Below are 23,001 nucleotides of genomic sequence, written 5' to 3' on the forward strand. Positions count from 1 at the left end.
CGAGCCCAGGATGCCAGGGCAGCCACCATCGGAAGCTGGAAGAAACAGCGACTGGATTGTCCCTAGAATCTCCAGAGAAAGTGCCATCCTGCTGATGCCTTGAGTTTAGCCCAGGGATTTTTAATTTCTGGCCTCCATCACTGTGAAAGAATAAGTGCTTTCTTATTCTAAGCTACCATGTTGGTGATCATTTGTCACAGCAGCTAGAGGAAACTAATACAGCCAATGAAGGACTTTCCATTGTGGTCAGATTCTAAAAATCTCCAGCAGCGTAGAATGTTTTCTCTTTTTAGAAGGGCTTCTTCATTTCCAGGAAAGAAGTTTCAGAGAGGTGACGGCCACCCTCTGCCACTGTGGGTGGCAAGTACATCTCAGTCTTTCTTATTTAAGTACATCTCTTGCTTTAATAGCTTATTCAAAGAGAGAGGCAAGATTGAATTTCTGCTGGAAAAAGCAGAAATGTAAAGACAGAAGCATAAAAACATGAGAACATCAAAGTCATTCTCAGACAGCAACTTAAAAGCAAACGATGAAAGTGCTTTGCAAAGAAGCCCTGCTTAGTCTGCTTATTCAATATAGTTGCTATTTTTCAGATGTTTGTAGAAGTGTCCGATGTCTCTAAATTATACATTTATGTGTATACACGCACACACTTTTGTGACTTTTCATTTATAAATCATTTCAGATTTGCTTGTGGGAACCGTACAAAGAACTCCCATATGCCCTTCCCCCGGGTTCTTCAATTGTTAACATTTACTGCATTTGTTGGCTCCTTTTCCACTTATATACACATTCTTTTTCTCAATGAACCACTTCAATGTGCTTTCCTAAGACGGACCTTCTCGGTCACACCCACAGAACAGGTCGCTAAATCAGGAAATTAGTGACACCGGTGCTATTATCTAACCTACCAGCCTTATTCAGATTTCACTGGTTGACCCACTAACGTCCTTTCTCTGGTCTAGGATTGCATGAGGCCACATGTTCAGTTGTCCTGTCTCTTTAATCTCTTTCAATCTGGAACAGCCTCTCAGTCTCTCTTGTCCTTCATGACCTTGACGTTTGAGAAGAGTCCAGGACAGAGCAGCCCCATATTGGACGTTAGAGTTAGTTTTGAGGACCCTTCTGACTCTCAGCCTATTGTAGCTACAGTGAGGCAACAGGAGACGTGTTGGGATCATGGCACACCTTATCTCAATGTTAGTGCTTTTGTATTCACAAAAGTCCCTTTTGCTAACTTCCTATCCGAAGTTAGTTAATAGTTCAAGTTGAGCTTAACAGCATGTCTTGGGACAATGGCTAAAAGTTATTGAGGCCATTTCACCTACCAAGTCTCTTCTATGAGCTTGACATGAATTACCTCATTGAATCCTCACAGCAAGCAGCCCCTATCATTTAGGGACTATTATTTTTCATCTTTTTTTGTCCAGCCTTAGAATTCACAATAATTATGCAGCCAGATGTTGCCATATGAGGTCAACTTGATGGCAGAGATATTTAGCTGTTACCCCAAAACTCATGCTCCCTCTTTCACAATGTGGGCTTGTTTCTGGTGACCGAGGCGCCGACAGACATTTCCTGCAGCCTCGGTATTTAAGTGAGGCCGTGCGACTGACTAGCTCTCGCCCGTGGAACGACTGTGGAAGTGATATTGCCACTTCCTGTCTGAGGCTTCTACGAGGCAGGATTCTCTACTCTTCTTCTGTCAGCTGTAGGCAGAGGACTCCAAGATCTTATTTTTTATATTTAAAGATCAGGAAACAAACAAACCCAGGTCTGAGAGCCTTCCCCGACACCCCTCCACCCTGACACCACCCCACACCCCATCCTGTGGGCAGATCTGATTTCTTCACAGCCCTTCTCTAGCGGAAGCCCTCTTGTTCACTACTTTATTACTCATTTGTGGTGGTCTTCACCACCAGGACCGGGATTACGGTAGGGCAGCGACCTTTCTCTGTCTTGGTCACCACAGGATGCCTGGTTCCTAAGGGGGTACCTGGGACACAGAAGGCCCTCCTAGCCCAACTGGAGTGGCTCAGTTGGTTGTTGACCCATGGACCCAAAGGTCACTGGTTCGATTCCTGGTCAGAGCACATGCCCAGGTTGTGGACTCGATCCCCAGTAGGGGGCGTACAGGAGGCAGTCGATTGATGTTTCTTTCCCTCTCCCGTCCTCTCTAAAATCAATAAAAACAGCCCTAGCTGGTTTGGCTCAGTGGATAGAGCCTCGGCCTGTGGACTGAACGGTCCCAGGTTTGATTCTGATCAAGGGCACATGCCTGGGTTGTGGGCTCGATCCTTGGTGGGGGGTGTGCAGGAGGCAGCCGATCAATGATGCTCTCTCATCAATGATGTTTCTATCTCTCTCTCTCCCTTCCTCTCTGAAAGCAATAAGAATATATTTTAAAAATAAATAAATAAAATCAATAAAAACCTTTTTTTAAAGGCACTCAATCTTTTTTTATGAATGAATGAAAGCATACTTTCTTTGCCAAAGCCTCTGGTAACAGCACTCCTTTCAAAAAAGTCTATCTGGGTGAAGTGCTTGGCCAGCTTGGATCTTCCTCAGAAGACTGTGTTGGAGGTGCCTGCTGGGGGGTGCCATGTGGGCCCAGCTGGGGAAGGGCCCCAGAATGTGCTATGGGGCCTGAGGCGTATCACTTCAAGTCTCCGGGCTGGGAAGCGGGGAGTCTTAAGGGCAGGTGGGCCCCCAAGAAGGAGAAGGTGGGATGCCCAACCGGAGTTTCTGACAAAGATGCGGTTTCTGCACCGGCTGCAGGCCTGAGAGCACCTTCCCTTTTTGTCCAGTTGAGCTAACAGGTTTCCATTGACTCACACCCGCAAAACATGGGTTCCTGCGCCAAGGTAAACAGGCAGGCCGAGGGATGAGAGCAGCGTCTGTCAGGTTGTCAAGCTGTCAGGACAGGGTTCCTCATTTCAAACAACACCAGAGAACACTGAATAGTGGCATCACTGTATTGGATGAAAGGCTAAAAGAATCCAGTGCCAGCTCACTTTCAGATTTCTGTTTCTGGCTCAGGAACTAACCCTTCAGTTGGGTCTTCGTCATGTCTCTTTGCCTGGCCAAGGCTTTTAAGTCACTTTGTCAGATATTTATTTAGTACCTACTCTGTCCCAGCCCTGTGCCAGGTGCTGGGGTACAGCGGTGAACAAGGCAGGTCCGGACACTCCCCTGTAGACTGAAAATCTGGACACTAAACAGGTGTGGTGTTTCATCACCTCTAAGGCACCATTGTTTAAGGCACTGCTGAGGGAGGGAGGGAGGGAGGGAGAGAGGGAGGGAGGGAAGGAAGGATGGAAGGAAGGAAGGAAGGAAGGAAGGAAGGAAGGAAGGAAGGAAAGAAGGAAGGAAAAAAAGGGAAGGAAATGCTTTTAATGATATCACAAATCTGTTTTACCATTTAGAGTTTTTATTTTATGATTATTGAAGAGGTCGTTCAGACTTAATTAAATGGATATATATATATATATACTCTTGTAAATATATATGGGAAAATTGGTGAAGGAAAATAAATTTGTTAAGATATTCTTAAAACTTTATACAGTCAGAGCCCTCCTAAATTACTTTTTTTTTTAATGTATTTTTACACAGTGTCCTCTCAGTTTATTAATTTTGTTAGTAGCATGTCTCTCAGTTTAGCTTTTCCAGGTCACGTAGCTAGAAAGAGGCGGTGGGGTTCCCACTGCTTGAGTGAGATCTAGGGGAAGTCACCAAACCTCTCTGAGCCTCAGTTTCCTCATCTGTGAGATGGGGATGATGCTATCATCTGGTCCCGAGGGTTACCAGGCAGATCCTATGTGAAGTGTTTGCGCTCTGAGTAAACATTCGTTATTACTTTGTTACCTCCAGTCAGTGTCCTAGTGAGAGCTCTCATCTTAAATATTTTCCTCAGACGTCAACTGAACTCCTTAATATTTATGGTAGTTGTATTGCCTACTAGGTCTTCATCCTCTTTTCCCCTTCGCATGTCTCCATCTTATTTCTATGTGCCTGCGCTGGTCCTTTTGATCGGAATATTAGATTGGCACAGGTCAGTGTCTGAATGAGGAGGGAACCCACCTTCAGCCAGGGGATAGCAGACATTTTATTTCGCTATCAAGTGTAGAGCACATAGTACGTGCCAGGCTCATATTTTTGACTAAGCAGAGAGGTATCGAGGGGTCGAGTTGTGTCTTGCCTCTGCTGCCCATCAGCTGAGTCACCCTGGATAAATCATGTCCCTTTTCTTGGTCTCAAATTTATCTCCAGTAAAGTAGGAGGGAAATTTTCAAGATCACTAACTGTTCTAATCGTTATATATCTACAGGGTGGGGCAAAAGTAGGTTTACAGTTATTCGTATGGAAAAATAATACAATAATTAGTAAGTAGTGATACAAAAATAAACTCTTGTGTTTCACGTACTCACAACTGTGAACCAACTTTTACCCCACCCTGTAAACGCTCGAACATACAGGATCAGAATATGAATTGCTTGGCAAGTTCCCTAAGCCTGGGCGCTAATGTAGATGAACTGTGTGTTTTGGGGGTGAGGGGCTGTGCCATTCCTACATCAGGGGCTTTTCTGGAAGGTTTTCCTGTTGGTATCAAGAAATTTCAGGACAGAGAAAGTCTGAGCTCTGAAAAAACCCTGTGGAAATGCCACCGTGAGGTTTTTACATCCTGCCGTGAGGGCTGGGACCTCTGCTCTTCATCTTATCTCCATGACCTCTCACTCTGTGGTTTGACAGTGTCATCAGACCATCTCTCTGCAGATGTCTTTTCTTTTTTTTTAGTTTTTCGGGAGTTTTAAAAAGGTGTTTCTTGATAACAGCTTTGTTGTGATATAAGTCACATACCATACAGTTCATCCCTTTAAAGTATACAGCTTAATGCTTTTGAACATATTCACAGAATATGTGCCACCATCACCACAATCAGTGCCCCAACTGGTGTCATCAGTTGATGACAGTTGTGTACATTTTGGCAAAAGCATAGAACCACATCCCCATCAACACGGTGTCAAACAGAACAGCCTCTCACCCCAAAGTCTCCTGTGCTCTCACTGTATAGTCAACTCCTGTCCTCACCTCATAGCTCCTTTGTCTTTCCATATAAATTTTAGGATCAGTTTATCTACCCAAAAAGCCTGCTGGGATTTGAATGGGATTATGTTGAATCTGTATATCAATTTGGGGAGAATTGACATGTTGACAATATTGCATCTTCCAATCCATGAACATGTTATACCTCTCCTTTGATTCAGGTCTTCTTCAATTTCTTCCACCAGTATCTTGTAGTTTTCAGCATTTAAAACTAATAGTTAGATGTAAACCTAATAAATAGTTCCCCGTTTTATGGCTGTTACTGGAAATAGTCTTATTTCCAGTATTTCATTTCAGTGTAATGTTAACATATGGAAATGCAATTGATTTCTGTATATTGATCTTGCAGTTATTGAACTCATTTATTAGTCCTTGGATCTATTTCTGTAGATTCTTTGGGATTTTCTTCATGGGTCATCATGTTGTCTACAAATAAAAACGTTTTGTTTCTTCCTTTTCAATCTCTATGCCTTTTATTTCTTTTTCTTACCTTATTGCAACTTCTGAGGATATCTTGAATAAGAGAGGGCATCCTTTCCTTGTGTCCTGTCTCGGAGGAAAGCTTGCAGGCTCACCACAAACGTGATGCTCGCTGGAGTTTTGTTTTGTAGGTGCCCTTTACCAGGTTAAGGACGTCCCCTGATCTCCTGGCGTGCTGAAAGTGTTTATCCTGAATGGGTGTTGAAGTTTATCAAACACTTTTTCTGCGTCGATTGAATATTTGATTTTTCTCCTTTGGTGTGTTAATGTGGTGCGTTCATTGATGTTGAAACGTGTTTCTGGAATAAAATTTAGTTACTTGTTGTGCATTTGCATTTTTTATATGTTGTTGGGTTCACTATGCTGATATTTTGTTGAGGGTTTTTGATAGCCTGGAAAGAGTTTATCCATAAGCTTGCTAAGGACCCAGCCCACTTCCAGTCCTTCCCCTCGAAGACAGTCACATACTAAGCGTCCAGTGTGGGTCATTCTGAACCCTCCTCTCTCCTCTCTCTTTCCTCTTCCTGTGGTGGCCGCTCATTTGGGCTTTACCTGTTCCTCACTTCTGCTCACATGTTAGGAAAGCAGGACGTTATGAAACTCAGTTCAGAATCAAGATGAAAGAAGAAGCATGTGAGTCCAGTGGCTGATCTGTCTTGCCTTTCTGAGGTCCTGCTGCGTGCTGTCCCTGGAGGACAGTGCGTTTGTGTGGGATTTACCTGAGTGGCCCAGTTAGCTCCCCACATGTGAGCAGGTGCAGGAGTGGAGGCATTGTTGAGGGCGAACCTTTTGTTCGTGTCTTCCCTGCCTCTTCCCAAGGCACCCAGACCAGGGCAGCAGCAGGGCTGCTTCTTGGGAACTGAAAGGCCCCTGTGTCTTACCACCAGGGGGCTGTTGCAGGCCAGTGAGGGGAAATGCAGGGAGCGCCTGCTCCAGCCTTACCAGGTTATTTTTAACAAGTGAAGGCCAAGGGGGCGGGAACTTTCTGAAGGAAGGTCTTTGTGTTTACTAGGCACTCAGGTGACTCGCAGGTGAAACAGCAAAGGAGAGTGCGGCCTCCGAGAAGGGCCTGCCCCATGCCTGCCTCCTGAAATGACTTCCCCGAACCTGGGCTCACAGGTCAGGTCACAGTGAGTGATCTTGCCTTTGTTTTTGTTTTGTTTTTGCCAAAATAAATGCAAATTTATTTGGAAAACTATCATAAGACTTGTTAATACCAGACTCACCTACTCTGATCATAATGATTAGGAGGCATTAAGTAACAATTGTTTCATCTCTCTTCACAATTTGTGTTTATTCCAAAGATTTCAATTCCTTTATTTATTTTATCTACGCGGTCCGTGTGAGTTTACAATCCTTCAATTAAGTAATTATACTAGGTACCCAACTCATGATTTACCTATTTAATGGATTGAAATTCTGATAATCTGGACTTTCGTAAAATGAACAGTTGAGCGTGATCGTGTCTGTGAACTGAGGACAAGGTAGGTGGAGGAGGGAGGAAGAATGGGGCGAGGTGTCCACCCCACAGCCCCAGGTCCTGTCTGTCCGAGGGGGGCAGTCCACCACGCTGGCTTTCTGCTCCCCAGAGGCTCAGGCAGCGAGAGGGCAGGGGGATAGGTCCTCCCTGGGGTCTGTGCTCCAGAACTGGGGCCTAGAGCAGGGGTGAGGCGCGGTGCATTTTTCTTCAGTCAGTGGTTTTTGTCTGTGGAAATGTGGGACCCATGGAATTGCCAGCTCCTCCTGAGCAAGCCGTGGGCAGTCTGGGGAATGAGGCAGCTGCTTCCCTGCTGAGCAAGGGGAGTTTCCTGTTGGCCCCACCAGCCGCAGAGACCGTGTGTGTGCCGTGTGTGTGTGTGTGTGTGTGTGTGTGTGTGTGTGTGTGTGTGTCGGGGGGTCTAGTCCCCACATTGCTGTGCAGCCTGGATCCCCGGAGGCTGCCATGGGACATCCATGCCACCTGCTGTCCTCTGCCTATTCCTCTCCTCTCCCACCCCTCCGGCCAGGACGTCTTATCCTCGTTATCTCGCTGGGACTGACACCGCCTCACCCTGACTGACTTTTGAGCCTCCTCCCCATCCCTGTCCATCGGGACATTAATTTTCTGAAAGTGCAGTTCTGCCTCAGGCTCTTTTCTGCTCAGTAACCTTCTCTCACTCCCCATTGCCCACCAATGATGCCTCCTTTCTCAGCCTGGAATCTGATGCCCCGCTGCTCCCTGCCATCTTTGATCCCATTGCGCCCCTTCATACACATGTAGGGTTTGCCTAAAATGGACAGCCCCCCGGTTCCCACATATGCCCTGTTTTTCCACCCCGGTGCCTTCTTTTGCAGTGTTCTCTCTGCTGTCCTCAATGTTGTAGCCAAATCAGCTCCTTTAATCCTCATATCCGCTCCGTGTGGTAGGTCTGTTATTTTCCCCATGATAAAGGTGAGGAAACGGAGGCCCGGGAGGCTAACGGGCCCACTAGTGGTTGTGTTTGTGACATGACTATTTGACCTGCAGGGGTTGCCAGCCATGCCTTATGCTCCCGTTCATCCTCACTTATTCTGATTGGAGGCCAACCTTCAGCCAGCGATCAGACTTCCTTCCTGACTCCTCACTGGGCACCGTATGGCAAGCACGCATCCTTCACCACTGTGGTTTTCATCAGTGACACATGCTTACAAGCCCTTAATGGTTCTTGTGTACTTGCTTTGTCATTTTTTATCCCTGACTAATTTCTTCTTCCCCAGCCTGGCACTGATTTGGCATCATGCTGCCTGGGTTTTCAATGAAGGCATCCCATACCCACATTCTCACATTCAACAGGCGCCAACTTCTGGCAAGTGCCCAGGGCTGGAAGCCAGGCCTCCTGCTGAGACTGGCCCTACAGCTTCTCCTTAGATTTATTTCCCCAGGACAGTGGCCAAAGTCCTGAGCAACCGTCACTACTTTTCACACATCAAGGTTTCCTTAGGATTGTCTTGGGCAAAAACGGAAACCGATGTTGCCTTATATCGCTAGTTTTAAGCACAGGACTGAGAACATGGTTGGTACTCAATAAATAATCATTGAATAAATAACTTTATTCTTCTTTCCACTTTATTTTTTTTTAATTTTTTAAAATTTATTTCAGAGAGGAAGGGAAAGAGAGAGAGCTAGAAACATCAATGATGAGAGAGAATCATTGATTGGCTGCCTCTTACATGCGCTCCACTGGGAACCAAGCCTGCAACCTGGGCATGTGCCCTGACCAGGAATCTAACTGTTGACCTCCTGGTTCATAGGTCAATGCTCAGACCCTGAGCCATGCTGGCCAGGCTCTTATTTCTACTTTAAAAACTAGGGTTGCCTGACTGGGAAACCAAGAAAATTCTGAAAACGGATCTATCGGTTAGGTTTTGCTGCATAACAAATAGTCACAAACCTTGGTGGCATACAACAATAAGTGTTTATTACTCACATGACTGAAGTCATCTGGGGTAGGCTCTGATAATCATGAACAAGGCTGGCTCCCATGTCTGGGGGTTGGCTTCTGTCTTCTGAGCTGGGCAGGAGTCAGCTGAGGTAGTTGGAGTCACTCAGCACTGGCTACATGTCTTTCATCCTTTTGGGACCAGGAGGCTCATGACCACATTCGGCAGTAAGAGCTCACCAAACGCGAAAGAGCCTACCTGTGCTGCAGCACTGTGGAGAGAGTTGCCGCATTTAATTTAAAGAAAACCAATATGTAGATATCGTTGGTAGTAGGATCTTCTTTTCAAATGAAATCTTACCAGGAAGCATCCATAAATGGCCCTCCCGAGCTGAGCTGCTCGGGTGTGGGGCTGAGAGAATGCCAAGGCAGCAGTTCTTGCCCTCCGTACCCCTCTACGTAAGGCAAGCTCGGAGCCCCCAGGCTCAGCAGGTTCCGCCCCATCAGCGAGTGCCTCCGGTCTGCCGATGAGCATCCACTCAGTGATACAGGATGGAGGCGGGGATTCTCAAGTCATCTCCGCCACAGCGGGTTTCGTTACAGAATATTCAGTCACAGCGTTCCCAGAGGCGACAGCTGCCTTTCCGCTGAGCCTGCCCCAAGTGCATCTCTGCTGAGGGGACATTTTTAAGACAGAGTCCCAGGTGCAGTCCCAGATGTTGTCTCTCTCTCACCTGGGCTCATCACTGCCCTCTGGACAGAACTCAGCCTCTCTGTGCGAAGAATGAAAACATGAAACCCAGAACAATTCATGTGCTACTTTCAAAACAGAGCAAGTGGGACCTTTTTTTGTTTTTGTTTCGGTGCCTGCTCCAGACACTATGGTTGCTAATCAAATTACCGCAAAACAGCCCTAGCCGGTTTGGCTCCGTGGATAGAGCATTGGCCTGCAGACTGATGGGTCCCAGTTTGATTTCGGTCAAGGGTGCGTGCCTCGGTTGCAGGTGCGATTCCTAGTCCTGATCGGGGCATATGCAGGAGGCAGCCAATCAGTGTGTCTCACATCGATGTTTCTCTCTCTCTGTTTCTCCCTCCCTTCCACTCTCTCTAAAACATCAATGGAAAAATATCCTCGGGTGAGGATTAAAATAAATAAGCAAGCAAGCATAAATAAAATGGATATTTTAGAGGATATGAAATGGAGAGTCTCAGACACATGCCTTCGGAAAAACAAACTTTTTAAAAAATTGAATGTATTGGGGTGACATTGGTTAATAAAATTACATAGGTTTCAGGAATACAGTTCTACAATACATCATCTAGGACAAACTTCGCTGAGAGACTGATTTCCCGTAAAATGCCTAATTCACAGAAGACCCAGACTTATCTCCTGGCCAGTGAACATCTGCCAAAAACCCTGCCTTGGAATCAGTGCCTAGCAACGTGTTTGTTGGTTAACTTGTTCACTACCCTTCTCCCCAACTCGCATGCAAGCTTGGCGAGTACAGGGACCCCGTGGGTTTCACTCTTACTCTGCTCCCTGCTGCCTGCCCTGCACATAGTAGGTACTCAGTTCAACATCGGGTGAATGAATCGTGCCCTCCTCTGCCACAGCTCCATGACACTGATGATCATCTGTTTTGGCAAGATTTCCTATGCGGGGAAACTCATATCTTCTTTGGATAGCCTTTTGGCAGCAAACATCAAAATCTTAAGTGTAAAAATGCTTTCACCCAGTAATTTCACTTCCAGGAATCTTCTAGAAGTGCTCATACAAAGAAGTACCTCCAAGAATCCATTAGCAAAATTGTCTGAATTTGTCAGAAACTGGGGATGGGATAAACGCTCATTAATAAGAAGCTGTCTAAAGCGGTGGTTCTCACCCAGAGGACCTTTGAAAAGATCCGGAGACATTTCTGGTTGTCGCTATTGGCTGCTAAAAGTCCTATAAGACGGCCCCAAATGTCACCAGTGCTGAGGCTGAGAAACCCCGGGTCAGATAAAGCTGCAGCCAATTAAAAGAAAAGGGTAGATCTGCATATATGTGCCATGAAAGATCCCCGAGACAGGTCCTTAAAAAAAATGCTATTTTACAACTTAATCTGTGATCTTTTTAACACAGGAGAACAAAAGAAGCGCATTTTCTAAACCACTAAATCATTCTCCTCCCCAGAAGCAACCACTGTCCGCAGCTTCTTCCGTGGCCTTCCGGTAATGTTCCCAGCGGGACACACACCGGCTCCGCTGTTTTCCTTTACTGCAGGTGACTCTGTCCATTCAGAAACCAGTACATTACCGGCTGCTCGAGGCCTGGACCCCAGGACCCCTGACAGAATGTTCCCTCCGTTATTCCCCCGCCTTCGGGTTTTCTTTCTTTTTAAAAAAAAATATATATATATTTTTGATTCCAGAGAGGAAGGGAGATGGGGAGAGAGATAGAAACATCAGTGATGAGAGAGAATCGTGGATCAGCTGCCTCCTGCACACCCCTCGCTGGGGATCGAGCCCACAACCCAGACATGTGCCCTTGACTGGAATCGAACCCGGCACCCTCCAGTCCGCAGGCTGATGCTCTATCCACTGAGCCAAACCAGCTAGGGCCTCCCTTGGGTTTTCTATGGCGTTTTTATGTTTGAATGCAGAACAGAAGTGTGTGCTGGGCGTGAGAGGGTGGGAAGAAGCCCGTGTAGCAAAAGTCTGGTGTTGGTGAGTGAGACGGGGGCCCGGAGGAAGTGAGCCAGGGTGAGGCTCTCTCCCCGTGGGTGTTGATGAGATGGCACCAGGGCTGTTTCCTGGTGGTGACTCGTGGGGGCTTTACCAGGAAGGCGGGGTAAATTTGCCTGCTCCCCAGGGCAGAATTCAGCCGAAGGTGGGGGCAGTGTGCACACCTCTTCCTGCCGGCCCGCTGCCAGGCAGAGTCACCTGTGGGCCTGCTTCCACCCCCATGCCCTTGCTGCCCCGACTCTCATCATTCACGTCTCTGACGTGGGAACACGCCTGGCTTTCCTCTCCCGGGCTTTGGCAGAAAAGCCTCTTGGGGTTGGGCCTGAGACCTTTTTGTTTGTTAATCCTCACCCGAGGATATTTTTCTATTGAGAGTGGGAGAGAGAAAGAAGGAGAGGGAGAGGGAGAGGGAGAGGGAGAGGGAGAGAGAGAGAGAGAGAGAGAGAGAGAGAGAGAGAGAGAGACATTGACGTGAGAGAGACACATCAATTGGTTGCCTCCCACACACACCCGACGGGGCCAGGGATTGAACCTGCAACCCAGGTACATCCGTTGGCTGGGAACCCGAGACCCTTTGGTGCGACCAGGCCCGGGCCGGCCTGAGACGTTCTGATGTTACCTTTCATCCGTTACTTCCCCTCCTCCTGCCTGTCTCTCTCACTGACACAGTATTCCAAGGTCAGACTGAAAAACGGGGAGACGATGGGGTCGGTGACGTGCCAGAATCCAGCCCAGGGCTCTTAAAACAAAAGGTGTCTGGTGCCAGCTTCAGCCAGACACAGGCATGCTCAGTGGACCAGACCAGGCAGGGGCATGGAGGGGTCAGGCCTGCTGAGGGCTCAGGCTGCAGGCGGCAGGGGCCCCGAGCCCACCCCTGGCCTCTGCTGTCCAGCTCAGAAGAAGGCATCTCCAGAACGTACCTCTTGAGTCTTCTCCAAAAGTTGTCCGGCCAGCCTTCAAAATTCCATGCTTTCCTCAGGCTGTCAGGGAGGGGGAGAACCCCCCTCTGCCCTCATTTAGACCTTACGGATGGGCCAGTCACAAAATAGTAAAATTGTCACAAAGAGAAACGCCAGTTTAGAACGTGCGCACGAGAGAATCACAATAGGATGCGCGGATCGCAAACTGAGGCTCAGTGATGGAACCTTTTTATAAAACTGAAGTGTTCTGCCCTGACCGGTTTGGCTCAGTGGATAGAGCGTCGCCCTGCGGACTGAAGGGTCCCAGGTTCGATTCCGGTCAAGGGCATGTACCTTGGTTGTGGGCACATCCCCAGTGGGGGGTGTGCAGGAGGCAGCTGATCGATGCTTCTCTCTCATCGATGTTTCTAACTCTCTAGCCCTCTCCCTTCCTCTCTGTAAAAAATCAATAAAATATATTTTTTTAAAAAAACAAAAACTGAAGTGTTCTGTGAGCCTTTGGCTCAGGATCTCTCAGCTCCAATCCCAAGGTGGTCTCTCTCGGCCCCGCTGGGGCAGGAGGCACCTGTCACGGGGGAGGCGTAGTTCCTGCACTCGGGGACATGAGGGAGGGTCGAGGTGCCCTCTGGCACCGGCTGCCTGTCAAGTAACCTTCATTCAAAGTCTTCAGTATGGCGTTGCGGAGTATTTTGGGGACACCACCCGGCCGAGAACCTGGCCAAGCTGTCTGGCGCCTGGCTGCGGAGTTAGGACCAGCTTGTCTGAGTTCCCGAGTTCTTAGGGGACAGTTGTGTCTCTCAGGTGTGTCGGCCGGCTTCATCTCCTGTGAAATTGAAACCCACGGCTACTTTCACAAAAATGATCTCTTTCTGGTAAGAATTCCAACCATGTGGTCAGAAGGGACACAGTTTGGAGCAAACGGGCTGGTTTCTAATCTGAGGCGATTGGCTGGTTTGTGAGACCCTCAGCTGAGGGTCCTTGCAACATTGCTTTGAATGGACATTTATGTTAGATCCTTTATTTTCAGTGCCCATGACAGTTCAACATAGAAGAACAAACCTTGATGAGCCCTGGCTTGTGTGGCTCAGTGGTTAGAGTGTTAGCCCGAGCACCTCAGGGTCCGGGGTTCAATACCCGGTCAAGGGCATGTACCAGGTTGCACGTTCGTTCCCCTGCCTGGCCAGGCATGTATGGGAGGCAACCAATCTGTGTGTCTCCCTCACCTTGGTGTTTCTATCTCTCTCCCCTCCCTTCCACTCTCTCTTAAAAAAAAATCAATGGAAAAAATATTCTTGGGTGAGGATTACCAACAAAACCTTGACGAAAGGAGCTGGGGGCACTCCTTCACTCCATCCTGAGGTCAGAACTCCTACTCATCCCTGAATTCAGACGTGTTTGTGGACTTGCTTTTCTAACAGGGAACAAGAGGCGGTCCTGAGAGGGTCAGCCGGGGGTCGGGGACCAACACCCCAGGGCCTTTCTCTCTGCCATTGCTTTGTCCCTTCTTATGCTTCTCCTTCCTGGTGGCCGCCTGGGCATGGATCTGACGGATTCTGGGCCTCCAGCCTCTGCAGAGGCCACCCACTGGCCTTAGAAGTTCCTGAAAAGATCGCTATCAATCAACTCTTCTTTTTTTTTCTTTTTTTTTGGTCAAGTGCACTAGCTGAGATGTTGGCTCTCTAAACTAGGAATGGGAGAACCCTTGGGCAAAAAGGAAGCTTCCAGCAGCTTGCCTGCATGCACAGCCTCTGCTGTCTAAATAAGACTTTCCAGCATTGGGCTTGCCTAAAGCAGAGGTTGTGGTAGGCGGACTCAGGCCCAGTGGGTGGACAGAGTTCAGGAAGTCTCGTTTCACGGCGAGTTGCCCAGGGAGGCTTGAGGGGCTGTGGTGGAGCAGCGATGTGCTCTCAGCCTGGGAGCTCGGGGGAGACCTGCCCAGGCCCCTTTTGGTCACTGGGAAACCCCACACATCTCTGTGTGACCACAAGGAAGAGCTACTGTCACGGATGAAAGGTTGTAAGAATTATTCTAATTCTTGCGTTAAATTCGGTGCAGGACTGCTTCTTCACCGGGAACGCACTGCCTGCCTCCTGGGTTGTGTGCATTATGTAAGCGGGCCTTGAACTTACCGCCCCGGCCCCGAGGGGGTCGGTGTCGGACTGAGAGGTAGAGGAGACCTGGGCGTGGGGACCCACGCAGCCGAGCACGGGCCAGCACGCACGCTCCTGAGGCAGGCAAGCCTCCCCTCGGCCGTGGAACAACCTCAAGGCGTGAATCATTGTGTTACCACGGCTGGCTGGCCGGCCGGAGAGGAACTGAGAACATGAAAATACGTTGCTCATTAGCAAAGGGGACCAGGCCAGTGTGGAGGGTCCCTTCTCGTCGGTCACGCTCTTCTGCATTGATCTGTTGAGCAGAGCCTTCTCCGTGTGCACCGTAGGCTGCAAGCCCAGGGGGCCCTTCTGGCCGCTGTGCCTGTCCCGAGGGCCTGGGGAGCGTGCTAGAATGAGGGGCTTCAGGAAGCAAGCGTTTTTAGCCTTGACCGCTTTACCGGCGTTAGATCCGTTTTTGTGGTTTGATTCTCTCTACAGGCTCCCATGTCCTCCAGCCGGTTCTCCACAGCAGCACAACCGTCTGGGCCACAAAGGAGACCGGGGACCCTCCTGTGCATTGTGGGCTGGTTGGCAGCACCCATGCCTGTACCACTCGATGCCGATAGCACCCCCCACCACGGCTGGGACCGCCAAAAATGTCTCCAGACATCGCCAAAGGACACACCCCGCTCCCCACTATGCACACACCCTCTGAGAATCACCCTTCTGTAGGGATGGGGCAACATAAAATAAATTTTGTCCTAAATTAGTTGTCCTTTTAGAACAGATCCTGCCCTAGCTGGTTTGGCTCAGTGGATGGAGCCTGCGGACTGAAGAGTCCCGGGTTCGATTCCGGTCAAGGGCATGTACCTCTGCTGCAGGCTCAAGCCCCGGTCCTGGTTGGGGCACATGCGGGAGGCAATATATCGATGTGTCTCCCATCGATGTTTCTCTCTCTGTCTCTCCCTCTCCCACTCTCTGGGGAAAAAAAAAAAAAAGAGGAAAAATATCTTCCGGTGAGCATCAACAATAAAAAGAGAGTTTACAGGCTTGTACCGCAGGAAATTATACTCATCCCGCCAATTTGTAGGGAAACATCCTGAATTGCAGCAGTTCCTCGATTTTCGGTGGTGGTTCGTGTTTCTGTTACGCTGTTGCCGTTTGGTCCCGGGCGCCCGTCCTGGTGGCATTTCTCTGAGGTGTCCGTGCTTATGTCTCAGGTCAGCCTGCTGATCGCCTTCATCTGCGTGAGGACCTCTCCGTGGATCAGCCAGAGCGCCTACAGATACTTCGAAGTGGTCACCATCTGCAACTTGATCATGATCCTCGCCTTCTACCTGGTCCACCTCTTCCGCCTCTACCGCGTGCTCACCTGCATCAGCTGGCCCCTGTCGGTAAGGGAGTGGCCTGGCCCTGCCCTCGGCCCAGAAGTCAGGATGTTAGCTGGGCACTGAGACCCCCTGGAGCCCTCTCGTCTGCCCACCCCACCTCTTGCACCATCCTTCGCTGCTTCAGCCCTGAATTTCCCACTGTTTGGTGGACATCTCTGCTTGTCTGATGTCCCGCTGCTTCTAACACTCACCTTCCAGCCACGGGAAAATTCTGCCTCTCACCCCAATGTTTATCCTCTTATGCGACAGATAATGGGCTGTGTGGGGGAGTTGGGAGGAGGAACATGGAAGGAAGAAGCTGACAAAGGTGATGGATATTTGTACCGTGGTGAGTACTGGATGATAACATTTGTCAGCTAAAATGGACCGGCAGAGTCCAAGGAAAGAGTTCAAAGTGGCCAGGGTTTTCTCTTCCCACTATATTATTTTTTAAAACAGCTTTATTGATAGATAGTTCACATGTCATACAGTTACCCATTTAAAGTATATAATTCAGTGGGTTTTAGTATATTCCCAGAGCTGTGCAACCATCTCCACAATCCATTTTAGAACATTTCCTCACCTCAGAAAGGAACTCCATGCCCTTTCACTGTCACCGTCAACCCCTCATCCCCTCCAGCCCTGACCAGCCACTAATGTACTTTCTGTCTCTCTAAATTTTCCTATTCTGGATATTTCAAGTAAATGGAATCATATATATGGTCTTCTGTGACTGGCTTCTTTCACTTAGCAGAGTGTCTTCGTGGTTTATCTGAGTTGTATTGTGTGTCAGTACTTTTTTTCGTTTTCATAATAGCCAAGTAGTGTTCCATTGAACGGATATACCACATCTGTTCATCCCTGATGGGCATGTGGGTTGTTTCTACCTTTTGGCTATTACAAATACTGCTGCTATGAGCATTCATGTGCAAGTTTTTTGTATGGACATGATTTCACTCCCTTGGGACTGTAACTCAGAGTGGAATTGCTAGGTCACCTGGTCACTATGTTTAATGGTCTGAGGACCTGCCAGACTGTTTTTCCAAAGTGGCACATCCGTTTACATTCCCATCAGCAATGTATTCGGGTTCCAGGTTTCTCTACATCCTGTCAGCACCGGCTATTTTCCGACTTTCTCCTTGCTTTAGGTTTACTGTGCTCGTCTTTTCCAGTGTCTTAAGGTGAAGGTTAGGTTATGAATATGAAACCTTTCTTCTTTTTCCATTTACAGCTATAGACACCTCTCTGAGCACCGCTTTCGTTGCTTCCCATAATTTGGGTGTATTGGGTGTTCATTTTCATTCATCTCCAAGTATTTTTCTAATTTCCCTTGTGATTTCCCCTTTGACCCATTAATTAGTTAGGGAATGTGTTAATTTCTACAAATTTGTGAGTTTCCCAAATTTCTATCTGCTATTGATTTCTAATTTTATTCTGTAGTAGTTGGAGAACACACCTCACATTATTTCAGTCCTTTTATATCTATTGGGGTTGTTTTTATGGTTTGGCATATGGTCTACGGTAGTGGTTCTCAGCCTTCTTAATGCCGTGACCCTTTAATACAGTTCCTCATGTTGTGGTGACGCCCAATTTCATTGTTACAAATTGAACATAATTAAAGCATAGTGATTCATCACAAAAACAATGTGTAATTATATATGTGTTTTCCGATGGTCTTAGGCGACCCCTGTGAAAGGGTCGTTCGACCCCCAAAGGGGTCGCGACCCACTGGTTGAGAACCGCTGGCCTACGGTCTGTGCTGAAGAATGTTTTATGTGCGTTTGAGAAGAACGTATATTCTACTGTTGTTGGGTAGAATGTTTCATAGGTGCCTGTTACGTCTAGTTGTTTGATAGTATTGTTTGAGCCTTCTGTTTCCTTGTTGATTTTCTCCCTAGTTGTTCTAAACATTATGTGGTATTGGAGCCTCCAGCTATTATTTTTGAATTATCTATTTCTCCCTTCATTTATTTGAGTTTTTGTTTCGTGTATTTTGTTGCTCTGTTATTAGGTGCATGCATGTTTATAATTGTTATATTCTCCTGACGAATTGACATGTCCATCGTTATAAAATGTCCCTTTTAATCTCTGGTAACGTTTTTTTGTTTTAAAATCTACTTTGTCTGATACAACTACAGCCACTCTAGCTTTCTTTTGGTTGCTATTTGAATGACACGTCTTTTCCATCCTTCTCCTTTCAACTTATTTGTGTCTTTGAATATAAAGTGTGTCTCCTATAGAAAGCATGTATTGTAGTTGGATTTTTTTTTTTTAAATCTAGTCTGACAGCCTCTGCTTCTTGGTTGAATTGTTTAATCATTCACATTTTAAGAGAAATTCCTTTTATGTTGCTAAGTTGTAAGGCCCCTTTCAAAGTTGTGGCACCTTTTTGCTGCTTTTGAGGGCAAGCTCCTCTGGGCTTCCCTGACACTCACAAGGAACAAGCAAAGGAGAGAATAAAGGGGGGGGGGGGTACTGAATGTTGGAAGGATTCATTCAGCCACACAGTTTTTTAGCCCAGAACATGTTGGCACCTTCCCTTAAGACTCTCTCTCTCTCAAGTCATTTTCCCCAGAGAATCTTGGCGTAGGGAACCTCCAGTTACTGATCTGCTCTTGGTCAAAATCTCTGTGGTCCACCTTGCGATACTCCTTTCTCGTCGCTCGGGGAGAAGTCAGGGTCTTCGATTTTGCACGGCTTTGACAGGAGCTGCAGCCTGAAAGTGGGATGCTTGCCCAACATTGAACAGCCGCCTGCCCTGATGGCCAGAACTTCACAAAGGAATCTTCTCTGAACTCTCGCTGGAGACTGCACATGCATACGCTCTGGGTTCAGAGTGAGCGTTACGAATGGCCTTGAACCCCAGTCCTGCTCTGACCTGGTATTTACTGGGGAGGAAGAAGGAGGAGGTGGAAGTGCGTCCATGCTGCTGAATGACACCCTAATCCTGAAGAGTGAGTGGACGGCAACGGACAGCCCTGCGGACCCACCCGGGGGGCGGAGCAAAGGCGGAGTCAGACCCACCAGGTGGCAGAGCAAAGGCGGAGTCAGTCCCACCAGGAGACTTACCCGCAGAGCTTGGCCTCGGGTGCACTTCTGGAGAGAAGAGAGGAGGGAAGACAAAATGCGGACGAAACCAGGCGGGCTGAGGAATGAGAATGCCCACGCCACCACACGCCCGGGCACTTGGCCGGGACCACACTCCAGCCTCTCACTCTGGGCCGGAGGGGGCCGAGCACCTGTCAAGTCCACAACTAAAAAACGGCTCACAGGGCAGGCAGCCACCAGAGCCAGCTCAGTGAGCCCAGAACATTCTCTGAGGCAGAAGTGAAAGGCACCCATCTATCTTTTTTTTAAAATATATTCCCATTGATCTCAGAGAGGAAGGGAGAGGGAGAGAGAGAAACATCAATGATGAGAGAGAACCATTGATCAGTTGCCTCCTGCACGCCCCCCACTGGGGATCGAGCCCACAACCTGGGCATGTGCCCCTGACCGGAACCGACCCCTCAGTCTGCAGGCCAGTGCTCTGTCCACTGAGAAACACCGGCCAGGCCAGGGCACCCATCTCTTTAAGGGGCCTCGCTTCTCGGGGCTGGAGCTTTGCTTAAACTCTCCAGCCTGGGTGCTGGGAGAAGCTCGGGGGCCGGAGGTCAAGGTACTGTCTACAGGTTGATCTCAGGAATGGAGCAGTTTTTGGTGGATTTCTGTCCTCACATGGGAAGTATCCTTTCTTCCTGTCCCCTTCCTTCCTCCCTGCCTGCCTGGCATCTTTTCTCTCTTGCTCGGCCCCATCCTGGCCAGCCTCACGCATCATCCTGGCCACCTTACGCTTCTGTTTGCTGTGATCTGCGCTGCTCCTGTCGGGGGTGCTACACTCCCTCCTCTTCTGTTCATCTCTCCTGACCCCCGGTTGCCTCTCGGCGCCAGGAGCGGACCTCCCACCCACGGCTCTGCTTTGTTTTTGCCCCCAGGAACTTCTGCACTATTTAATCGGCACCCTGCTCCTCCTCATCGCCTCCATCGTGGCCGCCTCCAAGAGTTACAGCCAGAGCGAGCTGGTAGCCGCCTCGGTGAGGATCTCCTCGGGGCGCCTTCGCAATGAGTCCATGCTTTCCGGGCTCGTTTTCTTCTTGACGGGACAGCGGAGGGATTGCTTTCTGGGGCCTTTCTTTCTCAGAATCGGTACCCACCTTGATCCAGCCAGCCCAGTCCCCAAAGAGGCTTAAACGGAGGGTCTCAGGGGGTGAATCATCAGGGCTGTTGGCAAACAAATCGCCGCAGCGGCCGGGGCCTCTCTCTTGCAGCCGCCACTTACATCGGGCGGCAAGTGGATTTGAAATCACGTGTCCGTTGTGGTCATTGGCTCGTGGCTGCCTCGGCCAATATTCTGGAGCCTCTTGGCCCCAAGGGAACAGCGCTGTGATCTGCTGGTGACGTCAGCCATCCGTCCCAGCTTTATCAGTCCTAACTTTTAGCCACATTCAGGCCAGGAAGGAATCCTCCTATTCCTTTCAAAGGTGAAATTGGCCCCTCTGATAGCCTGAACAGAGGTAGCATGGAAATGTACAAAACTGCAGTGCTGTGGGATCCACTTATACCTACCACACAAATACACACGCATAGATACATATGTGTATGCCATTATCTTAAGGATTTATAGACGGCTGTCGTATGATTTCTGATTTAGCGAATTCTGGTCTGTGGGCCAGTACCGATTTGCCTCACTAAGGAGCAAGACTTTTAAAATGAGTTTTAGGCAAAGCTGTCTGTGTGGCGCCACTCTTTCATGTGCAGACTTTACCAAAATCCCCGAGGCTTTGGGCCAAGAGTGGGTTCGCACCTGGAATTCTACCGAGGGGTGGAGCCTGCCCTCTAAAGGTCGGCATGGGGCAGAAGGTCACTCCTCCGGACACTCATGCCACCAACAGCCCTCCCTCCCTCCACCACCTTGCACCCCTCAGGACCCCCTCCCTGCAGGCTCCCAGGAGAGGTGTGGTTGCCACCCACAGGGTTCCACCTGCAGACAGGCCGGTGGAGGGGGCACGAAGAAAAGTTGTGCCCACTGTGCTCCAGGCCCACATGGGGAGAGGCCCACTGGGTTTTATGATTCAGGTGGCACAGAACGGTGTGAGCCCTGAAATCCCATTTATCATACACCGTCTCTGTGCCTGGGACCAGGCCTGGTTCCGTGGAGGAGCCGGAAGAAATAAAAAGATAGGGTCCTTGCTTATGGGAGAGTGGTGATCCAGCTCAGGAGTCAGGGCCAAGGCGCGTGGTACATTTCGCAAACCAGGCATTGCCATCCGGAAGGGCATTATGTGGCCATAATGAAGAAGCTGTTCCATTATGCAGTGCGGACAGTTGGAGACCAGGACGGTGTATAATGTGCTAATTGTGCAGAACAGACAATGAGAGGCCGGAACAGGCTCGAACAGGCTGATTATGTGGTGCAGACAGTCGGTACAAAAGGAGCCAAGGGAACGGAGCTGGGGGGAGGGGAGAGGGTGTGTAGGCCGGGGGGCGGGAGGGGGTGCAGCCCCTTATGCAAACCAGCAGCCAGGCTTGAAGAGAAAGCCCAGCCTTGGAGATCCTGCCCTTCCCCTGGGCCCCTCCTCCTGGACGGCAGCAGTGGTTTCCAAGGGCACCTGGTGGCAGCATAGTGAGCCTGGGGCTCTTTGCCAGCCTGAGGTCAGCGGGGCCACAGGTAGAGCAGAGTGTGGACTCTGGAGCCAGGCTCCCTGGGCTCCCGTCCCAGGTCTGGCCCTTGCTGTCTCTGTGGCCCTGGGCAATTCACTGACCCCCTGACCCTCCATTTCTTCAGCTGCAAAGTGAGGGGCTGAGAGGGTCACACCAGGACCCACCTGGCAGAGTTAGAAGACTGGTGGGCGCAGAGTACGTGCCCCATAAACTAGCTGCAGCTGCCAGATTTGTTCACAAGTAAGGAAAATGGCTTCAGGCTTCGCAGTTCCATGCCAGACACCAGAGTGTGTGCCTGCTTCTCGCTTGCCCGTTTGATGAGCCCCAGGCGAGGCCCTTTTCCTGTCTGGGCGCCCCGTCCCCCATCCACAGATGAGGAGGTTGGACGAGGTGAGGGCCCCACAGTTGAGCACTGGGTGGACCCTCAGAAACTAAAGGAGCGCTCACTGCCTGAACGTATTTTAGTCCACTATTATTTAAATACTAGAGGCCCAGTGCACGAATTCGTGCACAGATGGGCTCCGGCCGGCTCGCCCTATGGGGGCCATCGGGCCAGGCTGGTGGAGGGGAGGGGCCGTGGGCAGTTGGCTGGCCGGCCCCACCCCCTGGTCAAACTCCCAGTCAAGGGGACAATTTGCATATTAGCCTTTTATTCTATAGGATGTGCAAACGTAAGGCTAGATAGCAAAGCCTCAGCTCATGGCTCTCACCCAGCTATGAAGCCAGACAGAAACCATCATGAATGAAATGCAAACAGTGCTATCACACCAATACAATCCATTTGAACATTATACATTTTATTTTATTTTTTTTAAAATATATTTTATTGATTTTTTACAGAGAAGAAGGGAGAGAGATAGAGAGTTAGAAACATCGATGAGAGAGATCAATCAGCTGCCTCCTGCACACCCCCCAGGGGGGATGTGCCCGCAACCCAGGTACATGCCCTTGACCGGAATCGAACCTGGGACCTTTCAGTCCACAGGCCAACGCTCTATCCACTGAGCCAAACCGGTTCGGCCATTATACATTTTAAAACCCAAGTTAAAATGCACGATTCCACCTTTTTCTTTCTCGTTAGCCCAGGATAACTCAAGTACAGTGGCTTGGCCCAGCTCGGTTGAAACAAACCTGAACATGGGCGTGAAGTGGCCCCGAGTGAGGAGGACGGAGGGGTGGAGACCTGGGTCCCAGCCAGGAGCCCTGGGGACAG

General features: G+C 49.2%; 1 protein-coding gene across 3 annotated transcripts in view; it reads left to right on the forward strand.

Annotated features, from left to right (window-relative positions):
* The window catches only part of CMTM7 (CKLF like MARVEL transmembrane domain containing 7), a 38,411-nt gene that overhangs the window by 12,679 nt on the left and 2,731 nt on the right, over positions 1-23,001 (forward strand). For 2 of the 3 annotated variants that reach the window (XR_009448570.1, XM_059664147.1), the window contains exons 2-3: positions 15,939-16,112; positions 20,063-20,161. Coding sequence is in view for 2 of the 3 variants with exons in the window: in XM_059664147.1 (XP_059520130.1) it covers positions 15,939-16,112; positions 20,063-20,161 (273 nt within the window). In the remaining variant the exon portion in view is untranslated. The remainder of the gene's footprint in view (positions 1-15,938; positions 16,113-20,062; positions 20,162-23,001) is intronic. The other variant, XM_059664148.1, reaches the window with a different exon arrangement.

Source organism: Myotis daubentonii, chromosome 14 (assembly GCF_963259705.1).
Source record: "Myotis daubentonii chromosome 14, mMyoDau2.1, whole genome shotgun sequence".
Classification (NCBI taxonomy): Eukaryota; Metazoa; Chordata; class Mammalia; order Chiroptera; family Vespertilionidae; genus Myotis; species Myotis daubentonii.